The sequence below is a fragment of the Carya illinoinensis genome, chromosome 11 (assembly GCF_018687715.1).
Source record: "Carya illinoinensis cultivar Pawnee chromosome 11, C.illinoinensisPawnee_v1, whole genome shotgun sequence".
NCBI lineage: Eukaryota > Viridiplantae > Streptophyta > Magnoliopsida > Fagales > Juglandaceae > Carya > Carya illinoinensis.
The window spans coordinates 11,620,079-11,642,271 of NC_056762.1; the positions used below are offsets into that span (position 1 = coordinate 11,620,079).

The 22,193-nt window shown below is 36.5% G+C and overlaps 2 protein-coding genes and 1 non-coding gene across 6 annotated transcripts; 2 read left to right on the forward strand and 1 right to left on the reverse strand.

Annotated features, from left to right (window-relative positions):
- Positions 1-412: 412 nt before the first annotated feature.
- Positions 413-486, forward strand: TRNAI-AAU. The gene has a single exon. It is a non-coding gene; the product is annotated as a tRNA-Ile (tRNA).
- Positions 487-557: 71 nt separating this feature from the next.
- On the forward strand, positions 558-12,483 carry LOC122281627 (putative cyclin-B3-1). Of its 4 annotated transcripts, none has more exons than XR_006230270.1 (25): positions 558-738; positions 1,156-1,357; positions 1,444-1,501; positions 1,621-1,684; positions 2,602-2,653; positions 2,854-2,902; positions 2,989-3,082; positions 3,361-3,396; positions 4,439-4,496; positions 5,419-5,476; positions 5,591-5,648; positions 5,818-5,847; positions 5,955-6,009; positions 6,198-6,246; positions 6,531-6,621; positions 7,258-7,306; positions 8,355-8,648; positions 8,726-8,848; positions 10,151-10,240; positions 10,469-10,630; positions 10,737-10,796; positions 11,420-11,518; positions 11,652-11,830; positions 11,910-12,099; positions 12,204-12,483. XR_006230270.1 is itself a non-coding variant. In XM_043093311.1 (24 exons), exons 2-24 carry the CDS (start codon positions 1,346-1,348, stop codon positions 12,043-12,045), a joined length of 1,956 nt encoding a protein of 651 aa, XP_042949245.1. In that variant the 5' UTR covers positions 558-738; positions 1,298-1,345; the 3' UTR covers positions 12,046-12,100. The 4 variants fall into 4 exon arrangements, 1 of the variants encoding a protein (XP_042949245.1); XR_006230271.1 differs by having other exon boundaries at positions 1,162-1,357; XR_006230269.1 differs by having other exon boundaries at positions 1,298-1,357.
- A 1,002-nt stretch (positions 12,484-13,485) lies between these two features.
- Positions 13,486-14,828, reverse strand: LOC122281628. The gene is made up of 2 exons (XM_043093312.1): positions 14,376-14,828; positions 13,486-14,248 (listed from the first exon to the last, which is right to left on the reverse strand). The coding sequence occupies exons 1-2, from the start codon at positions 14,705-14,707 to the stop codon at positions 13,762-13,764; spliced, it is 819 nt and encodes a 272-aa protein (XP_042949246.1). The 5' UTR covers positions 14,708-14,828; the 3' UTR covers positions 13,486-13,761.
- Between the last annotated feature and the right edge of the window lie 7,365 nt (positions 14,829-22,193).

Here is a 22,193-nt window from a genome sequence, read left to right on the forward strand (position 1 = left end):
ATCCAAATAGCGTCTAAGGCCTATTTTAGATACACAGTTCATTTGATATGCGATATTTTGAATATTAGTAAAATTTTTAAGTTAAAATGAGATGAAATAGTTTATAAAAAAAATTTTTGTTTGGATAATAAGATGAGATATATAATTTTTAATTTTTGAGATTCGAAAAAGATATGGGTCTTACTATTTTAATTCTTAGCCGAATTGTTCAGTGTTTACATATTGTTCACGCACTGTTTATTATTATTTATTTAAGTGAATATTTTTAAAATTTAGAGATGAAATAGAGTGTGTTTGGATAGGCTAGAGTTGAGATATTTGTCTTAGTACAACGAAGTTGAACTGTTGTAGGCTAATCGTCGAGTTGACAGCACTTGGTTAGACTCTAACTTTGTATCAACATAAGCAAGACGGCCTATTAGCTCAGTTGGTTAGAGCGTCGTGCTAATAACGCGAAGGTCGCAGGTTCGAGACCTGCATGGGCCAGTTATCTATTGTTTTCAAATTACCTATAAAAATGAGGGTATTAATGTAAAAACGATTGTTATTCAAAAACAAAACCAAAAGAGCGCGACTGTAGGATTCAAGCATTCAGCGTTTGCTGCGTTCTCTCTCTCCCTCTCTCTCTCTCTATCTGTCCGTGTCTGTCACTCTAAACTTCGCTCTTTTCTTTTCGAAGTCTGAGATTTCGAAGTGGCTGTAGATATCTCAAAGCCGAGATCCAAGTTTCTTCCCAGTGTAAGTACTAATTTTTATGCATAAATATATCTGTACCTATATGTAAGTGTGCTATATCCCTTCAGTTTTAGATTGAAGAAACGGAAAGATCTACTGTTAGGTATCGAAATGATATGCTTGTAATTCTTTTCTCTGCAAACTCTTCATAATGTGATTAAACTCTTCTCTATTTGTTTAATTTTTTCTTTTTTTTTGAGGGGAAAATCGGGAGAGAATATTTCATGTGATCATTGTTGTTGAAAAATAAAGGGGAAAAAACTAATAGCGTTGTTATGGGGGAAATGAAAAGCTTTTAGAGGAGTTTACGGTTTAATTGAGTGGGCAAGAATTTGGGAATTCGGTATTCCATTGACTAGGAGATAAGGGTTTTATTTCAGGGTTTTTTTTTTGGTTCTTTGATTATGTCTTTTGATTTAGGTACAGAACGCTAGAGATTCTGAGGGATCCTTACAAAAAGAAACGAAAAGGAAGAAAAAAGGAGCCATCCTTGTTACAGTAGTCCTGCTCTGTTTTTTTTCCCTTTTTTATTTTCATCAAAGCCTCTACTATTTTTATTCAGGCATTCAATCAGCCACAGAACGCTATAACGAACCAGACTAGACAAACGATGGCTGCCAAGGTACACTAAACAGCTTCTCAAATCTTGGTAAATTCATGTTCCGTCTCGATGAAACACTTACGAACATTTCTTCTGGAGAATGTTAGGGAAAGTACGGTGCAGATTTGAATCGTGGAATTGAAAATAGTCACACTTGCAAGACTGGTACATTTTCATTATATACTGTTGTCTTTGTGTGTGTGTGGGCGCGATCTTGAAGTGAAGCTTTCGAAATACCGCATAGAAGCTCATTAAGAGCTTCATTTTTCTCCCTTTTGATACAGGGGGTGTCAGAAATTTTAAGGTTTACCTGGAAAGTGAAGCGGTTAAAGTTGATGCAGATAGCATGTAAGTGTAATCGTATTACCTGGGAAAGTTTTTTGCATGTTATTATGAATAAAACTTTTTGATTACCTATTACAAAAAAAATTGTGAAAACTTCCCCTTCTTTGTATTAATAAGCAGATGAATCAGCTGTTCATGTCATTTTTCCTTAGGAAATAGTGATTGTGCAATTATTAATTTATTAGTTCCACAATAGCTGCGTCATTGGCCATTGTGCAAATAAAAAAATTGCTGTGATGTTTAAAGTGAGGAGAGAAATGAAAACAAAATGATGCATTATTATGCTATATTTTGCTTTGGTTTCCATAAAACAAGACAGTTACCTTTAAGAACACATATCAGCTGCGACATAGGATGTACTAGGGACAACCTGTTTATGTGCATTTGGGATATGCTTAGGGTTTATAGTTTTAGAAGAAAAAACCAGGTTGGTATAAATCATTAAATGACGGTTTGAAAAAGACTTGATTTTGATGTATGGAGTTGGAAACTGGCGAAGCAAAGACTTTTATGGTAGCAAAAAAGGTACGGTTTAAAGGATGTTCAGAGGGACGATTTGCAATCTGAAAGGTTGGAAAGTTTTAGGGTTTCATGGTTTCAAAAGGGCATAGGAAATGGGATTTGGTTGGACTTGTAAAGAGAGAATTTTGTAGCCATTCAGGGGCTGATATGAATAACACCTGTGTGCAGTACTAGTTGCACTAAATGGCCAATGTGCCTCAATACCCAGCTATTCCCTATTTCAATAATCAAAGGCACACTATGCTCCATATATATTGGATACTGTTGTAGATATGATTTGGTTTTCCCACTCTAGGTTAAGTCGATGTATTTTACTTAGCCTTTAGCTGAACAAGCTGGGGGTGATGGGGGAAATTTATTTTCTTCATTTTTATTTCTTTACTCTTTTGTTTTCTCAGTGGAAAGAAATCTGCAGCTGTTAACAAAAGGACTAATTTGACTACTGCTCAGGTATTACTACTCCATTCCTTACCTTAATTCATGGTGATATTTATTGTGATTGGTGCCAAGTTAGCCTTTTTAAGTGTTTAATGAAGTTTATCACTTGTCAAAAAAACAAATCGTGATTGGTGTAAGGCATATATAAATTGGACAATGCCAAAGCATTTTTGAATATTGAATTTTAATTTATCTTTGTTTTTTTCATGAAGAGTGCTTTCAATAACATGGAGAAGTGCAAAGGAAAACTTATCGGTACCGGTAAGGATTAACTAGAATAAATTTGTTAACAGGCCTTGGGTTATGCTTTGAGAAGTTTTTTAAGTTTTAGATTGGCCTTTCTCCAGAAAAAACAATGGTCAGAAGAAAAGCATTGGCTGACGTTAGCAATGTCAAGAGAAACTCTCCGAGCAATGCAATGTGTGATGGCCCCAAACTGATGTATGTTGTCATTTTAACTTCGTCACGCTCTTTATTTTCTATTACTTTTCTTTTATGTTGGGGGGCTATAGAAGAGTTTCTTATTTTACATTTTCTTATAAATTAGGAGTTCAGAATCATTTTATCATGTGAGTCTGGATTATTTTCTGCCCCTTGAAATAATTTCTGATACTCAATCTTTTCTTGTGAAGAAAAGATGATAAATGAGATGATCCTTTTTTAGCCCTTTTGGCCCTGGGAGTAGTGCCTCTAAACCTACATGCTCTATTTTATTTCAGGAAAGGTATAAGCAAGACAACTACATCTTTGCAACGGTATGCACTCTGAACCATGAGTGTCAGTGCCATTATCAATCATTTTCTTCTACATGCTTGTCAAAATGATGCCTTTCTACTTTCAGGATTCAAATACTCTTGCAGTTTTGATTTTGAAAGTGGGTTTGGTAATACAAGTGCTTGTTTAGGATTGCTGTAGGTAATAGGGCTTTTAATTATAGAGTTTTGTTAAAAAGTTCTACTGTTGAAATGCTCTTTACTGTTTGGTAAATTTATGCGTAAAGTGCTTTTAGTTATGGTGGTTTTCAAAATTATCTGCATGAGCTTTTCAACAAAAGCTTTAATTTGGTGCTTATTTAAAAAAGTGGATTTTCAGCTGTTTCTGGTGCTTAAAGCACTTTTTATAAATTTACCATACATACTGTTTTTTAAGAAAGAGCTTTTAACTGTTAAAAGTACCTTTAAAGCCCCCAAACTCAAAACCAAACAGGCAATAAAAATGTTGCCCGTTCTTGTTTTTTGGTTTGTTTTCATAGCCTAAGCGGTTGCTGCCTTCCTTTGGTTGAATTTCTTGTTTGATAAACTTTTCAAAGATAACATGTTTTTATGTGTATTTGTAACATTCCCCATATCCATTTAAGAAAGAGACAACTTTTTTTCGTTGTTGTGCCAGTTGTGGTTAGTGCAAACCACAACTTTGATTCTTTCCACTAACATATGTTTGCTAGATGAATTGTGGATACCTATCTCTCTTGCACTGACCTTCTCTATCTCTCAACTCTCTTCATTTTGCATAAAAGAACTTTGATAGTCATCTAATGAACCCCATATTTGATATGGAAAATAAAATGAATAGAATCAATATTTGTGTTTTCTTTATTTTCTTTTTTGGTTTGACAGTTTTTGGCTTTCAAAATCTTCATTGTTTCTTTCAGAAATTCATATTAAAGGAGTTGATTTATCTATCATTCCTTTTCTTTTCAGGACATGTTCCAAGAATGAATTTTCATACATGGGCTAGGATATAGATTGTCTGTATTTTTCCATATATCTTAAATAACATCTACTATGTGCTGTCTAGGGTTTCACTGCGTCCAGCCGGAAAGATTTTGAATGTCTCATCAAGGAAATCCATTATGGTATAAAATTGGGACCGATATACATGTCTATATTTTCCTACTGCTTGTTTGCTTTCTTTTGAGTTCCATTGCATTGTTCTTCTGTTTCTATTGTTTTTTAGTGTAATTCACTCTTTTTGATTTGTAACAAAATTTTATTTTTTTGACCAGAGAAGTATAAAACATCCTAAATGATTGTCATTTATCTTGAAGTAGCTCTACTTAATTGATGTTTCCAACTTCTGTCTGAATTTGTTTTTAATGCATAACACAACAAAAGATGAAGGGAATGGTCAGTTTAAAATCTTGCATTTGTTAATTATCTCTAAAATGTTATTGAAATGGTTTTAAAACTACGCCAAGTGTTCTTCAAAGATTTTAAGTATATTGGAATGATAGACATAGTGAAGGTAAATCATATAATAACATCGGATTAGTGCAGCTGATCATGACCTATTTAAATAATAAGTTACTAGGAAAATTTATTTAAGTAATAATCAATGAATCTGAGTCAAGAAAAAAGCAACGCATTTCATAATTGGTAAGGAGAAAGTAACAACCACCAAGGAGTGATGTATTGTAGTGTTTGGAATTGCCAGATTGTGGGTTTGAGCTTCAGATTCTAAGACCTATTGTATATTTTCAAAGATGAGCAGGGTCTTGAAATCAATGTGATAGATTGGGTAAAATCAGTTGTTTTTCTGTTTCTAACACAACATGTAGGTAAATTTTAGAATAATGTATCTGATGGTGTAAAAAATTCCATTTTTTCCTTTGTTAATCAATCTTAATGTGTGTCAGCATCAGAGGTTTTGTTGTCAAGGCTAGCAAACATTAATAACCATCATTCTGTCTTATAAAAGTTTTTGCCGGCTAGAAATATTGAAATCTTTTTTTTTTTTGATAAGTTAGAAATATTGAAATCTTTATTGTTCAAATATAGGGAAAAGTGCAGGAAAGCACAAGTCAAGGTGTTGGTAACTTGAATACTTCCAAGAGAGGTTATTTGGTTTCCTACATAAGTTTTCAGATTGTTATTTCTCTGATTCGGTATTACAATAGGCAGATACTTGTTTGAGAAATATTGTTTTCTAAAGATTTGAATGCCTCTTCAGATGGTTATAGGAACAAGACCATGAGTCAAAGCCATGATTCAGTTCATACAAATGGCAGGTATGAGAAACCCTGTTCTTTTATTTTTCCTGTTAGAACAAGCAGTCTGATTTCAAGCCAGGGTTCTGTTGATACTAATGATATTTTTTGAAACTCTCGTGTTGCTAATTTCTTATACAACTTAAAAGTTTGTAGATGACTCCTACATAATAATTTTTGTTTTTACCAGGACTACAAGGAATTCTCTTTTATCAAATAGGTATGTGAATTTCCAAAATAACGTGGTCTATCCAACATAAATAAAATATGCATGTGCTATTGGTGCAATTTTTTTATTTTATTTAATATTATCCCACTCTGCTGAAGGAACTCTTTGCCAGTGCTAAAAAGGGGGAACCAGGCAGATACAAGTATCCCAAAGGTTGCCATAATACATAGTCTTTTTTTGAATTTTAGTTGGAGAGCTTGATTGTGGAGATTTCTTTTCCTTCCTTTTCTAATGAGTTTTTTCCTTCTTCAGTTCTAGTGTGTTTGGTGGCAGGATTTTTATTCTTTTTTCCCCTTTCTTTTCCATTACTTCTTGATATCTTTTTCTGTTTTGCTTGGAAGGAAAATGCTGAAATTTCTGACATGGGCAAGGAAAAAAGTGGATATCTCGGTAAACTATGGTGACTTTTTCAGTCTTTCACATGTGCAAGGGCAAAGAGCTATACTATCCAATGTGTTTTCACTTTATTTATGTTAAGTGCTATAGTTAGCAAGAACCAGTAGAAATAATGCAATATACTATACATAATGTGCGCACACTCTTAAATAAATCACAATGTTAATTTTAATAAATTATTCTTAATTGGGCCTGCTGTGTTCGTTTCTGCATTATCCTCAGCATATGCTGCATTGGTTATGTTTCTCAATTGTTGATGATTTTGTTGCTTGGTTCAGTTGGTAAAGCTGGCAGGAAAGTAGCACCCCTGGTAAGAAATGCTAGGAGTCATCTTTGGAAGAATCGAGTGAGTGATGGCTTCATAATAATGTGAGTAATGATGAGATATGCCAGTTTTATTTTCTATCCAGTCCATTGAACTTAAAATTCATGCTAGTTTATTCAATTCCTCTTCTGTGTAAATGATATGGCTGTATACTTTCCAGTCTGTAAGGTTTGCACATGGCATGGGTTGTATTTTATAGTCTAACACTGTCAACTAAGCACATATCAATTAAGTTGTGTTCATCTTTTGACAGCATACAAGCAAATGTAGCGTTTACTTAATTTTAAAGCTGTTAAATATTCTAATGTGTATGATCCATTGCAAGGGTTTCTTGAGAATCAGGTATTTTAGTACATGATTATCTGCTCACATAACATTGCAGACATAAACTGATTCACATTATGCAAGCTACATAATGCACATTTTCGAGAGTGGACCACTCGATTCTCCCCCACCAAGCTAACTTGATATAATTTATCAAATTTAGTAGTCTCATTTGTCTCACTTTAAAATTGAGATAGATTTATTTAACACCACTTGGTTGGATTATTACTTTATCTATTTTTTTTCATTAGTTTTATGGAATGGCAAACTATATAAGACTGAGATTCCTATATATTAATTTTATGTTTTCGTATATGATTACTAATCAAAGAAAATTTTTTCATGTATGATTACAGGGGTCAAACTAATGTAGAGGCCCGAGCATTACAAAGAAAAAATACCAGGGTATGTGACATGTTTTATGTGTTTTGGGCTTGCTATGTTAAATTGTTCATGTTGTTGTGATTCTTCTACTCTAGTTGAGCTTGCTACAATTTCCTTCAAGAGAGTAGTAGAGTCCAGATGGAAGGACCATTCTAAAACTTGACCATAACCATTAGGCGTTAGATCTAAACTTTTTAAACTATAGGTACTAGTTTTGAAAGAGTGCAAATCTTAGGGACCAGAACAGTAATTTTCCCCCGTCCTATGCAGTACAGAGGTTTAAGACCCTGTATTTTTTTTAAAAAAAATAACCCTTGCAGTATGAATTAATTACAAAAAGGACCCTCCATAAATTTTCTGTGCAGTTAATTGAAAACAAAAAAATGGTAGTAAAAGAAAAATCTTCGATAGCATAGTCAAATTAAAGTACTGGGTTGTATTGAAAATATACCGGAAAGGCCATGATAAAAAAATGCAAGAATTGTAGGTATTGACCTCTATGCTAACACAATCAAATACCAATTCATCTAGAAAGCCAACTTGGAATATTATATTGAGTTTAAAGCATATACATAATAACATAAGAAAACATGTAGCGCCATGGTACGTAAATGATCTTCAGTATCAACTAAATACTTAAGAATATTTGTTTACATCATTTTATTGGTCTTGACATGATATTTTTAATTTCTATTTTTTAAATTACAAAAGCACACTTTTTTGCGCTTTAAGCTCACACAAAAAGCCCCAAAAAGTGTGCTTAAAGCTGGCTTTTGTAAACGTGCTTCATTTTGCTTCGGCCTTGGCACTTAGTGCTTAAGAGCACTTACATCAACACTGGTTTTGACTAGTTAGCTGGACGTGCTTTCGAAGTTTAATGTGTTTCTCTGGTGTATTTTTCACATAATTAAGCAGTTACAATGCTTCATCATGTTAATGAAATTAGGTTGTGCATGAAGCCTAGTTTTGTTTTTTAAATATAATCGATTTGCAATCAGCATATTGACACAATTTTGTGTCTAATGAGTTTTAGCAATCCGAATAACTTTTAATTTCATTAATGATATAGCCAATTATGAAGACCACCCTCAAGGCTACCCATGCTCAAAGGACTTTAAAATCCAATAACATTTCAAATGTTAACAAACGGACATCTGTTGCTGCAATCTCATCCAAGAAAAGGGAGGAAGCAGTGACATCATCTCTTCCAGCGAATATTGCATTAGTGGATCCACAAGAAGCCACAGAAGGACAGCCTCCATCTGATGCTGATGGCAATCCAAGGGTTGTACCAGATATCATTGCTACAAAAAAATCAGCTCGGAGGAGATCTTATACATCTTCCTTAATGGCAAGATCAAAGGTTGAGGCACACTATACTCTGGTAATGCATTGGCCCTGTGCTTGTGAATATCAATTACAATGGTTATTATGTTGCAGTTAATAGAGAAGTGTGGTGAAGCAATGAAGTTGCAAGAGCTACCAAGTATTGATGACATTTGCAATCAACTGGAAGTGGCTGAATATGTTGATGAGATCTATCAGTACTATTGGGTTACAGAGGTGATGTTTAATATTATTGTCTCCATTCCCATATTTTTACACCATTCTGTTGTTTCTGTTTTATTCTGGGTTAATGACTTTTAACTTATGTTTCTCAAATATGTAGTTATATCTTATAGTTCAGCTACCCATCAGCCACTGTTTATCTAACACCCACACTTGACGTGGCCTTTTTTTTTTTTACCTTACCAATCGAAACGTGTGTTTTAGTCTTCCCCCATTTCAATTTCAAAATTTCCCCCACCGATTTTGGCCAGCTTCTCCCCGCAAGGTGCAAACGACCCATTAGCAGCTCAAAGTTTCTTCCTTTTCGTCTCTCCCTGCTTGCACTGCTACAGCTTGGTGAAGTTTTGTTCTTCTTCTTCTCTCCCTGCTGGCGCAAACTTCTTCCACTTTGTCACAGCAACATGATCAGACGAATCACAGCAAGAAGAATCACAGCAAAATGATCAGACAAGCTTGCACTCCCCTTACACTGTGTGCATGTGTGCTTCACATTCTCGATCTTTATTAATGATTTTTCTATAGGCTCAGGAAAACAAAGCAACCGTTCAGTGAGGAGCATCAATTTGGGGTCTAAATTTTTGTGGACAATTTTGGGAAACCAATATGTCATTGCTTTCTTTTTTAAATCAATTTCAAGACAATGGGCTTATGGCTAGCAAGAGCAATTTGCTGCGTAAATTTGCTACTGGGTTTGACTCCCAGTATCTTCAGAACAATAAATCTTGCTGGAAAGAAAAACCAGAACAGCAATTATCCTTACCTCGCTAGATGCAGATCTGTGTTTGTGTTGGCCCTCAAATCTTCATTTCCTCTTCTATCTTCCAAAAAGAAGATTTCCATACTGAACAAGGGACGTGTGCTAGACTTCCCAAATGCTTGTGTTTGCCTAAATCACAGAAAAATGAAGAGACGTGTTTGCCCTAGAACCACAGACAGAAAAATAGACGAACTAAAGAAGGAAAGAGGAGCACGGATTTTACCCTAGAATGATGGAGAGAAATGACTAACTCGGTGAGAGAGGAACATGGGGGAAGAGCCTGCACTGCATGAAGAGGGGAGAAGAGGTGAGGAGAGGTGAAATTCAGGCAAAAGGGCACTGGGTGAGAGAGAAGAGCCGGTTCTTTTTTGTTAGTGAACCCGGTCTGTCACATAGGGTGTGGGGTGTAAAAAGACTAAACCAGCTGATGAGAAGAATATTTCTAAATCTTATTATCTGAATTTAGCATTCTGGCATTGCTCTCTAAACCAATTTAGTTTGATGTTATTGCCTAATGCTAAATTGACCTTTGACTGCAGGTACAGAATCAGTCCTTGGAAAATTATATGTCAGTTCAGACAGACATTACAGCTCATATGCGTGGTATTCTTATAAACTGGTTAATTGAGGTATTTATCTTTCTTCCCATGCGTTCTGCTAAAATCTTCTCTCTCTCTCTCTCTCTCTCTCTCTCTCTCTCTCTCTCTCGTGTCTTTTCCCTTTCTGGTTATAAGGCAATCTGATCATCTGGTCGATCAGAAAAGCATTTTGATGAAAGTTTTCCAATATTGATTGTCTATGCATTCATTTTACTGAGCTCATTTTCTTTGCTGGATTTTTTGCAACTCCCGTTACAGGTACACTTCAAATTTGATTTAATGCAAGAAACTCTATATCTCATGGTGACCTTGTTAGATGGATTTCTTTCACAAGCTACCATAAAGAAGAATGAACTGCAGTTGGTTGGTCTTACTGCACTCTTACTGGCATCAAAATATGAAGACTTTTGGCATCCCAGGGTAAAGATCAATATGTTCAAATCACATGCCCACAAATTTTGTTTCAATGCTATCAATGTTTTCCAGAGTACATGGTTATCTGAGTTTTATCCTCCCTATAATACAGGTCAAGGACTTAATTAGTATATCAGCGGAATCGTATAGAAGAGATGAAATGCTTGCAATGGTATGCCTGCCCCCACTTCTAAGCTTTGCTTTTTTGGTTCATTTTTCTGTTCTTTTGATTGCTGCCACCCGAAAGCAGCAGGGTGGATGGGTTGGAATGTACTTATTCATTCCAGGCCAATCGTTTAAGGTATGAGGTAGAGGACCCAGTTAGTGCACAAGCCCATTCCAAAGCTAACCACTGTAAGGTTTTCCAACACTCCAGCCCTCCCCTGAACACGTCCTAAATATTTGGAGCAAACAGTTTTGACACATTGTCCAATAAACAATAAATCAGACTTTGATATCAAGTAACAGCTCCTAACACAAACGTTTAAGCTATTGAGAGGCTTAAGCATATAAAACCCATACCAAATTTCACACCTAATGTGGTACACATAAGGCAAATAAGTGACTTGTGGAAAATATATTCTAAATGACCTTGCTTACATTTACTTTTCCCTGGGATGTATTAAACTGTTTATCTTTGCCGTTTAGGAGCCTGCAAAAGAAGAAGAATCCTTATAACTGTTTAAATTTTGTATTTTCTACACAAATCTTTGGTCTGATGACCTCTCAAAATTTGATTGCAATGGTTAGTGTACTTGCATGATGCTAATGATACACATTGGCTTTGCCATACAGGAGAGGCTTATTCTTAAGAAATTGAAGTTTCGTCTTAATGTTGCTACTCCTTATGTGTTTATGTTGAGATTTCTCAAGGCTGCTCAGTCAGACACAAAGGTATGTGGTAACTTACAATAGCCATGCTATTAATTGTTAGTTGCTAGAGGCAGACTATATTCAATGCAGACCAGATGATTTTGTAATCATCAATTGCTGATTGTCTCTGCTCCCTTGTGGAAATTACTCCCAGCTTGAACGCTTGGCGTTCTACCTCATTGAACTTTGCTTAGTTCAATATGAAGCTTTAAAGTTCAAGCCCTCTTTGCTATGTGCATCTGCTATCTATGTTGCAAGGTGTACCCTGAACATGACTCCAGCTTGGACCCCCCTGCTTTGCAAACATGCACGCTATGAAGAATCCCAACTCAGGTACTTTTCAAGATTCAGTTTCTTAATGACTTTTAGCCTCCCGGAGTATCTAAATCATTTTTCAATTTGGTCACCATAGGGATTGTGCCGAGATGATCCTAAGATTCCATAAAGATGCTGGAACAGGACAGTTGAGAGTCACATACGAAAAATATCTGAAGCCTGATCTCAGTGGTGTTGCAGCAATAACAATTTTAGATAGGCTTCCTCTTTGACTACACTTGGTGTGTATAGCCTCTGTAATTGGCATCATAATGGAAAGTGTGCAGGTGAGATTTCAGTTTTATTTGGTTCTTTTGTATGATGCCGTGCTGTGTTTCTTCTGCACTTCTTAAAACCACCTTTTCCTTTTCTTTTTCTCAAAACCTTGCAGGAAATACCTACTCAAATTGTATCTTTGGGATTGTAGCTCAATAGTAATTCGACAAAATTGAGGAATTACACCTCCGCTGGTTGTTAATCTTGGACATTCTCCATATTATTTGTTGGAGTCGCCTTGATTTTCCAGCTGCTGCCTGATATATTTGTATTTTGCGGTGTGATGATAGTAAAAGTGACGATGTGATCTCACATGTCAAGATGCTTAAAACTTCCTTATGTTGTGCCCTAGCATTATAGCCACATTTCAAACAATATCATACTTTTCCCTGCCATTCGAAGTTGAAAGTGGATCTCTCTAGGAAAACATCCTTTCACACCTCAAGCAATAAGCATTAGTTATGTTTCATGTCCTTTTCACTTTCATCCCCTCGAGAATGTTTGTAAAAGTACAGGATAGTCGATAAAATAATACTAAAAAAGATATTAGAACCTTAGGAACCTCGATTCTAGGACAGTATCAATGGGAAACTAGGTTTCTCACGTGTTCATCACTCCATCATAGAGAATGGGAGACAATGAACCCACTCTGCTTATTTTTCACTACCGATTAGATAACAGAAACATGAAACCCTTTGTCCAGAGGATGCAAGGGCCTGCCTTGAACATACTTGCACATGCTCAAATGGCACCTTTTCCTTCCTCCAGGTTACAAACTTGCAACCAATCATTATGGAGCCCCTTCCACATCACTATGGTTCTTCCACAATAATCAAATGCGCTCCATAATTATCAGAAGAACACTTATTATAACACAAATCATCCAGTCGTCAATTATCAAGCAAATGGGTGATATTCATGAATTACTACAACACCAAGACAAGTTTTGAAAGCGGGAGAGAAGATATTTCAACAATTTCATCAAGGTTTGGATGACTGGGCCGAAACAAGAGAAGATGCTGCCTCTTCGGGATTTGAGAAAAATAAAGGTGATATGATATAAATTTAACCTAGCCAGTTAATGCACAGCCATTTTCTTTGGTAATGTTCCCGACTTAGACGTCGGAATTTCCTTGTTTTTAGATTGCTGTCTTTTATACTCACTCTAGTTAATCCAAAACAAAGTTTAGGAAAGAACAACTGTAGGTGATGAAAGTGATCAGTGCAGATAGCATGAAAGATTCAACTAATCACTATATGCAGAACCCTAAAAATTAAGATGATGAGCAAGATATAGGAAGACGGGTTGTGTAAAGACGAAAAATGGTACAGCAGGGGAGCCAGGGTAGCGTATTCTTGATGCAAGAAACACAAAAATGCAATAGTAGAAGCCAATCAGAATAAATGAAGAACTAGATTCACAAAAAAAAAAAAAAGTAAATCAATAGTTTGTATACATACATATCTGAACCCTGTTAGCTCAACATATATAATTATATTCATTCATTCCCAAGCTTCTCTTCCACCACCAACATACCTGCCTATCTAAATATACACCCTAGTCCTTCAACAAAAACCATTATTTTCTATTGACCAATATAATATATCATACAAATTACATATATGTTGAATTCTGATGTATGAAGTGATTGGTGTATGGAGTTGCTCGCTATCTATGAACAAGTAATCAAACCATCTTGGGAAAGCAAGTACCCTTCCCGCTTCAATGTCTCCCTTACTGCCCGATAAAACTCCACCCATGAAGATGAATAAACATCCACCGGCGCGAACAAAAATGTTGGATTGGGGCTTGAAGGGAATGCACCCACCAAATCCAATACTGAAGCAGCCGGCTTCAGCGTCTGCGGGAAATTAAACGCTAAATTGTCAACTTTGTGTTCGTAAATTTTGCCATTTCGGTCCAATTTATACCTAGACGTGCCCTGAAATTGCCCTTTGGCCTCCCATGGAACCCGAGGGACACCCTTCAAGTTCCACCTTATCAAAATCAGATTCTCTGAAGGTTGCCAAATCCGATATACCTCAAGCGAAATGTCTCGGAACAGGATTTTACCATGAAATCTCAATGCCCAGAAGATCAATTTGTAGTTTTCAATACCAGTAAATGTATTCAACGGGTCTGAAAATGTAATATCATCCCTGAAAACATTAAATGAAATCAAACAAAAATAGCAACTGTTTCAGGAACCAAGCATTAACCCTAGAAAATATAACAAACCCAGAAAATTAAAACAAAGAATATGAAATACCCAGACGAGAAAATCACCTGTAAATATCATAATTGAGGTCATTGGTGAATAGCAAAGGGAGGTCTTCTCGGAGCGTCCGCACAGCAAGGCCAAGGTTGACATAGAAGTCGTCCTTTTGGTGCTTATCCTCCTCACCGGGGGGAGTGTTAACCTGAGCCACGTCCTGGAGTGGAGGAGGGGATTGGAGGCTGGTGAAGGAAGCAGTAGAAGTGAGGGAGAGAGGAGGCAGAAAGTGAGAATGAGAATTGGGATTTGAGTTGGGGAAGAATGATGGGTGACTGAAAGATTTTTCTCTCGATTTGTGATGGAGAAGAAGAGAGGGAGAGAGGTTGAGTAGAAGAAAAGCCATGGCCTTTATTGTTCTTCAATTTGGGTCTCTCAAGTACTTAGCTTTTCATGTGTGGGGGAGAGAGAGAGAGAGAGATTTGTGTGTCGTGGAAACAAAATGAGGTTTGTGATTTTGATATTTGAGTGGTTTTGATTTGAACAAGCCATTAAAATGGACCAAAGCAATAACTTTGTTAATTTTGCACATACGACCCTATATTTGCGGCATATTACTTCTTGATGTTGTGTTCTTTGTCATCATTATTATCAATTTTATGCGTAATCACTTTTACATACTTATTTATTTATAAATCAACGTAATTGATTACATCGTTTTTTTTAATATAAAATAACTACTGAGTTCTACCAAATTAATAGTGTGAAAATAATAAACTTAATTGATTGTACATAGCAAAATTGATTTATAAAATGAATTTTAAAGATAGTAGTAAATGATTTTATAAAAACTATGAGACTTCAATTCATACGTTTTAAACAAACACATGAGCGATGTTTTTTATTTTCTCCTTCCATTGAAAAAGAAAAATCCATCATATTTTTTTTTGTGGTGAGTGACTTTAGTTTCCAATGAATTGTGGTTTGGATGAGAGTTGGAGGGCGGCCCGGCGAGAACTTTCCACAATTGTGGGAGGTCATGTTTGAAACTTTTTTGGAGTCACCAAAAGAGAGGGAGGGAGCTTTGGAATTTTGACTTGGAATAGTAGCATTACTATTATTATTATTATTATCCATTCTTTGTTCAAAGAGGAGGTTTGAGATGGAACTTAAAAATGTATTATGGGTTCGTATTTGAAAAAGACCAACTGATAGGATGAGAAAGGAAGTTCCATGTACATCATCAAGTTACCATTAAATACTAAATAGTCACTTTCACTTTTATTTATTTATTTATTTTTTCTTTTGGTAAAATGACTTGCTGCCTTGCAAACAATTATATGGTCACCTATATAAATTTAACTTTAATTAATATGTAGTGAAATTCCTCTGTTAATTATCAAATAAAAGAATGACACCTTTTAACTTCTAATAAATGATATAATCCACATATCGGCACTAGACTACACATTAAAATTTAACATAATTAAATTTAGAAAAATACTTTAATCATGAAGTTGAAATATGTCATATATAAAAATAAATATACAAATTGATGTGGCTTGATGTAATACGTCATATTATAAAATAATTTTTATTATAAAATAGATCTAATAGATCTCATAAAATTATAGTAATTTATGTGTTTATTTTTGTATAATCTCTTTATATCTATAATAGTTCTCTTAAATTTATTTGATAAGAAATTTGTTTTATTGCTCATTACTATTCATGCCCTCGTTTTCTCTCGTGTTCCAATCATTTGCTTTCTCATATTATATATGTGAAAGCATTAATGTAATTTGTAGCACATTAGCATTATAAAAATATATATTTATTCTCTCATTTATTGGATAAATGAGTATGAGATGCTGAGTATTTTGAAAACTTAATAGTTTAAATAGAAAATGTGAGACTTTTCTTTCAGAGTATGAGATGTTTAAACGTTGGATATTGCACTCTAGTTCCAAATGTAAGATTGAGATAAATATGTTTTATGTTTTTGATTTAGTATCGTACGAAAACAAATCGAAGGTCTCTCTCTCTCTCTAAACTCTCCGTTCTCTCTCTCAAGATTAACCCAAACTTTCAGAGCGATCGACGGGGGTTTGGCTCCCCCCCTCCTCCTTTCCCCCTCATTTTCTATTTAATTTTTGTTTCCTGTGTTCGTTTTTTCGTTAGCTTTTGTGTTTTCAGGCAAATAAAGGGAAGTACCGACCGGGTCGCTTCCAGCCATCGACCGCCAACACGCACCCCACCAGGACATTGGCCAACCGTCAATCTTCAAGACCTCTGAACATGGCGCCAAAGGAGGGGAGCGTAGCCTGCACGCGCGGGATGGAGTCTCAGACTACACCAGAGCGTAATGGTCACGCGCCACCGGGGAGCCACCTGCCGATTCAAAAGCTGGTTTTTATGGGACCTAAGACTTCAAAAGATCATCGACCAACCGTAGGCTCTCTCCTAAGAGAGGTTTTGCTCTGCAAGCACCACTGTTTTTGTGTTTTTTTTTTTCGTCTGTTTCAGTGTTTTTTTCTTGGTTTTGTTCTGTTATCAATGTTCAAACTGAGCGGGGTGATAAGTTCTTTTGTTCAGACACAACATGAGGCTGGTGCTAGTGGAGTATGGTGGACGATGTTACGGCCGGTGGACGTACGACCGACCTCTATAGTGGAGGTTGTGTGGTCTGTACGCGAGCTGGGTACTCGTGCTGTTCTTGGGCTCCTGATGCTGACGCCTGGGGTGGGTGTGTTGTGACGCCCCCAAATCCCATGTACGGATATGTGAAAATCGAGACGTCGGGATGATGACAACACGGGTCACCACCCTATCGCCAAGTGCCAAGTGTGTGTACATGTAACAAGTGTGCAAATAAAAACACGCAGCGGATAACAAAAGTCTTATAACTAAGTACCAAAATTTTTGTTTAATACAAACCCGATTAAAACATACATAATAAAATATTACAAGCCACAAATATCGTTCCAAAACCAAACTAAAAGGCATAAAACTCCAAATCAAAACTCTGGCGGAGCCGCCTCCTCGGGCTCAGCCTTCTCCTCCTCCTCGATAACTACATCAAAATCTACGGTACCAAAATGGTACCGCAGGTAAGTAAAAATCCAAACGCCACAAGATAAAACTATATTATACTCAACAATATGCATGAAAGAATGCCAAATGCACATATCCCATAAAACCTCAGTTTTCCACGCATGCCAAAATCCCATTTTGGCCCAAAAGATATCCTTTAAACAAATCCTTGCCAATATCCTAGATAATGGCCCAAATCGAAAAACCACCATTTTTCCAGAAAATGGATCACAAGTCTCAAACATAACCTCGCCATTTTCCCAGAAAATGGCCCATATCCAATATCCAAAAACCCGATCCAATTATTGTATGCACCATGATCTCTCATAGGGATCATCCGCACACTCTGGCTCCTGTGCCACACCGCAGGTAATGACTACGTGTGTGACATCTAAACGAGCGATGTCTAGTTCTCGTGCCCAGCGCGTACCTAGACCAGGCCATCCTCTAGTCCCCACCACCCTAGAGACCACGGAGTCGACACGACAGCGTTATCGTATCGTGCGATCCGGTCGTCGCCTAGCGACAACTCAGAGGATGTCACTCAGTATTATCCACTCCCGAGTGACCAGAGGAGCTCCACCGAGATAATACCCCATCCTGGCTTGGGGTCGTGACACACACGCACCTGAAAATCTATTTACATGAATAAAGCTAGTTTTTCTCAATTTAAAACATGCACATGAATGCACCATGTAATGCACACCTCAAGATACAAATCATCCAACCAATCACAAAATCAACAAAACCAAACAACTTCCTCCTCAATCCATCCGACCCTCGACTCCTCGGACTCAGTCTGAAATTAACCAACCAGTCAATGAATTTATTGTAAAAGCAATAATATATTTAAATCTAAAATAGAGTTTGAAAAATACTTACAGCGCTATAAGATAATTTTTGAAGGATCACGACGTTGCAAACGGCGGAGAAAAAGCAACGTAACAGTGTAAAATACACTATGGCCGTGGGTTGTAAAATACCCATTTTCGAACAGAGACAAACCAAGACTTGAAATTGATAGGAAATGACCTAGAGATATTTATGAAGCTATTGGAAGTGAGAGTTGGCCGTGGGTGGCGGTGCACGGTGGAGATCGGCCAACTTTGAGGAAAAGAGGCCGAGGGAGAGTGAGAGCTACACACAACTCTATTGGCTATGAAATTTCTTGGAGAAGGTCATGGTGATGAGAGGAACAAGATGGTGGTGGTGAAACACCATGGGTGGCCGTGTACGGCGGTGTACGGTGGTGCAACCAAAACTCTAGCTATGGAGATCCATCGGAGAAAAAGAGAGAGTTAGGGGAAAAGAAAGACATGGGGAGGAAGCCCTTGATGTGGTGAATCTATTGGTGGTTCTTGGTGGCTGATTTGGCTATGTATGGTGGCTCAAAGAGGAGAAAAATGCTTGAAGACTCATTTGTTTGGAGGAGAAAAGAGAGAGATTAGGTGGTCGGTGTAGCACACCACCGGTGCAGTAGAGCTTGCCGTTGTGGGAGGGACATGCTGGAGGTGGAGGTGGGTCATGGCGGCTGGAGGTGGTGCCGGCTGGGAGCTGGACGGCGACAGAAGAGAGAGAGAGAGAGGTCGCGCGCGCGGGAGGAAGAAGAAGAAAGAAAGAAAGAAAAAAAGAAAAGAAGGAAAAGAAAAAGAAAAGGAAAAGAGAAAAAGAAAAAGAGAAAAGAAAAAGAAAAGATGGGGAAAAGAAATGAGGTCCAATCCTCATCTCCGAAGTCCAAAAATTGATCCGACGAAAACAATTTAAAAAAAACTATAAAACGACTAAAATAAATTAACACCACATCAAACTAAAATAAGACCAATTAAAATACAATAAATTAAAATAAAAGAACTAATATATTAATTAAATTAAAATACTCCTTCAGTGAAAATAAATGTAAAAACGGGATGTCACATGTGTCGCTGGGCTCATGCCGGTGCTTGATTTTCTGTTGTTTTTGTTCTTTGTTTTGTAGCGGAGTTTTTATGTAGTTTATTAGTAATATTTTAGGATTAGGCTTTTGGACTTAGTGTCCAAAGCAGTATTGTCCCTTATTCCACCTCCCTAGGAGGACGGAGGGGCCTGGTCATTCAATTTTATATATAATGATTTCTCTCTTTGGAGAAGTTTGAAAGTTAAGACAATGTCCGTCACTTTATGTGTGAGGATGCTCCAGAGCAGATGCGTAGGTTGGCTTATAGTCTGGATTTTTCTGTATTTATAAGTCATATTTGTAACTTCGTTATGATGAATGAATTCACATTTAAAAAAAAAAAAAAACAGAGATAAATATGTTTTATATGCAAATGTTTTGTTCAAACTTTACAGGCTCCACAATACATATATACACCAAAACCATTCAACTTTGAATATCTAGGCCACTAGCTTTATAATAGTTATTGATAAGAGAAATGATATATATACAAATTCAAATGCACAAGTCTCAGGCAATATAAAAAAGTGAATCCTACTATGAAGAAGTGTGAAAAAATCATTTTTTCAGGATAGTGCCCACATTTGATTAAAAGGCTTGTACAAAGTTTGTACATTTGGGAGTTATACCTAATATTACTCAATTGATAAGAGAAGGGTAGCAAATTGTATTTGCGAATCGTGTCGTATTAAGTCATGGATAATATTCAACTATATGGATCAATTCAAATATGACATGTTAATCTAAACTTTGCAATAGTTATTCAATGTGTAGAACTTTAGCCTTTCTGTTTAATTAGAATCTATAATTCAAACCAATAATAAACTCTCTCAAACTTGTAAAGCATACTTTTCAGAGGATGGAGGAATACCCATTGTCGGTTTTTCCAAATTTGTACGAGGGTTCTTTAGGCAATATTGGATATGAGTTTTGTTACATATAAGTTCACACACCATAATTTTTTTTAATTTCTTTTAGATTTATTTTTTTTAAATTAATTAAATTTTTTTACTCATTATTCATGTAATAAATATTTGGTAAAAAAGAAAGAGAAAAAAAAAGTATATGTGGGCTTATGTTAGAATTTTTCATTGGATATACAAGGTGCTCATGATTGCTCACGATTCAAAGACATGACAGGAAAATGAGTGGGGAAAAGGGAGGCCCTTTTTTTCTTGAGAGCATTCAAAGAGGATATTCTTTTGGGCCTTCTACAAGAATATTTTCAGAAAGAGAGCACATTCTTTCTCAGATCCTCCCATTTCAGCATCTTCCAACTCTTTGATCTCTCTCTCTACGTGTATACATCCAATATATCTATGGAAGTTAGGGACCTGAGAATAGTACTTTGCTTTATTTTTACGAACGTATGGGGTTTTCAAAGAGAAATGCAAGTAAAATCGTATTCTCATGGATAAAATAGGTAATTAGAGATGCATGTAGGCACACCTTTTTTTTTTTTTTAAACAAGCAAATTTTATTAAAGTAAAAGATGATACAAGTGAGAGTGGGTGGAGTTCCCCAAAAAAACACCCCAAAGCAACAACCACAATGCAAACGAGGTGGAAAAAAAGGAAAAAAAAAAAAAAAGGATTCCGAGACCAATTTTTTTGTCTCTACCTAAGCCCTACAAAGAGGGTATCGTCTTAAAAAAACGTTTTGAAGGTAAGCCACCGCTGGAGGCAGTGCAAGCGGAAGCACTGTAGTTGAAGCCTTGATGTATTTGTTAGTGAGGTCCTTAGTCTCTTTCACAAGATCACCGGTTAGGGAAATCAATAACTTAATAGACTGGCATCGGAAGGGCAGATATGCAGTGGCGGAATAGCCAATCGGCGCCTCTGGAGTGGCGTGTGAGCACCACGTGCCAGTGGAAAGAAGGAGAGGTCATGCCAATCTAAATGATTGGAGGGTGGGGGGTCTATTGGTACGGTGCGTGTAGATGGCGGAGTTGTCGGAGCGCAGCGGAGTGTGAGGGCCACGCGTCGACATTTTGGACTCGGTTCCACGTCGTTCCAGTAGATTGGCGGGAGGGGAACGTGGCGTTAGGGCGTGTTTTGACTATTCATGGCTAGAAAACTACAGATCTGAGAAAATCCAAAACGGTGAAAAAACATTACCATATAAGCATATTCACATATTGATAGTGGAAAGGGAACGGAAAAGGAAAGCGAGATGGATAGGAAGGTTGGCAAAACTGAACGAAGAGATTTGCTTTTCCTAGAGAGAAGTCAGAACTTCTCTTTCTAAAACCTAGGCGAAGGTTGATGCATGCAGGCACTTGAGTAGAATAGTTTCGAACTTTTATTTAAGAAAAGCTTTATGTTTCCTACTAATTATTAATTGTTTTTTTTAATGTTTATGCTTTGAGTTTTTTGAAATTAAGCAGTAAATCAAATTGCAAGGATAACTTGCCATGAAAAGAGTCGAAGATACGTACATGATTTGTGGCGAAAATAAGCATCCCTACAACCCCGAGGGTTGAAAGCCATGCATCGTTTCTTTTTGTCACCAAAACACAATGTTCCTTTCCTCCCGCTGACTCGTCATATGAAGCAAGCTTTTTAAGTTTCCTAGTTGTAACGATGTGATAAGGTCTATTAATTCCCATGTACTTCAAGGTTATCACACAAATTGCCAATCGCTTCATTAATATTGCATGTGACATGAAATATATTATTACAAGGGTGTAACCGGTCCGGTTCGGTCCGATTTTGTACATTTTTTAGAACCGAATCAATATGCATCGATTTTGAAAATTTAAGAACTGATACTTGACCGATTCAATATTGAAACCAGAACTTCCAATTTTTTCGATTTCGGTCCGGTTTGATTTTTTCGGTTTTACGAATTATCTATGTTAGTAACA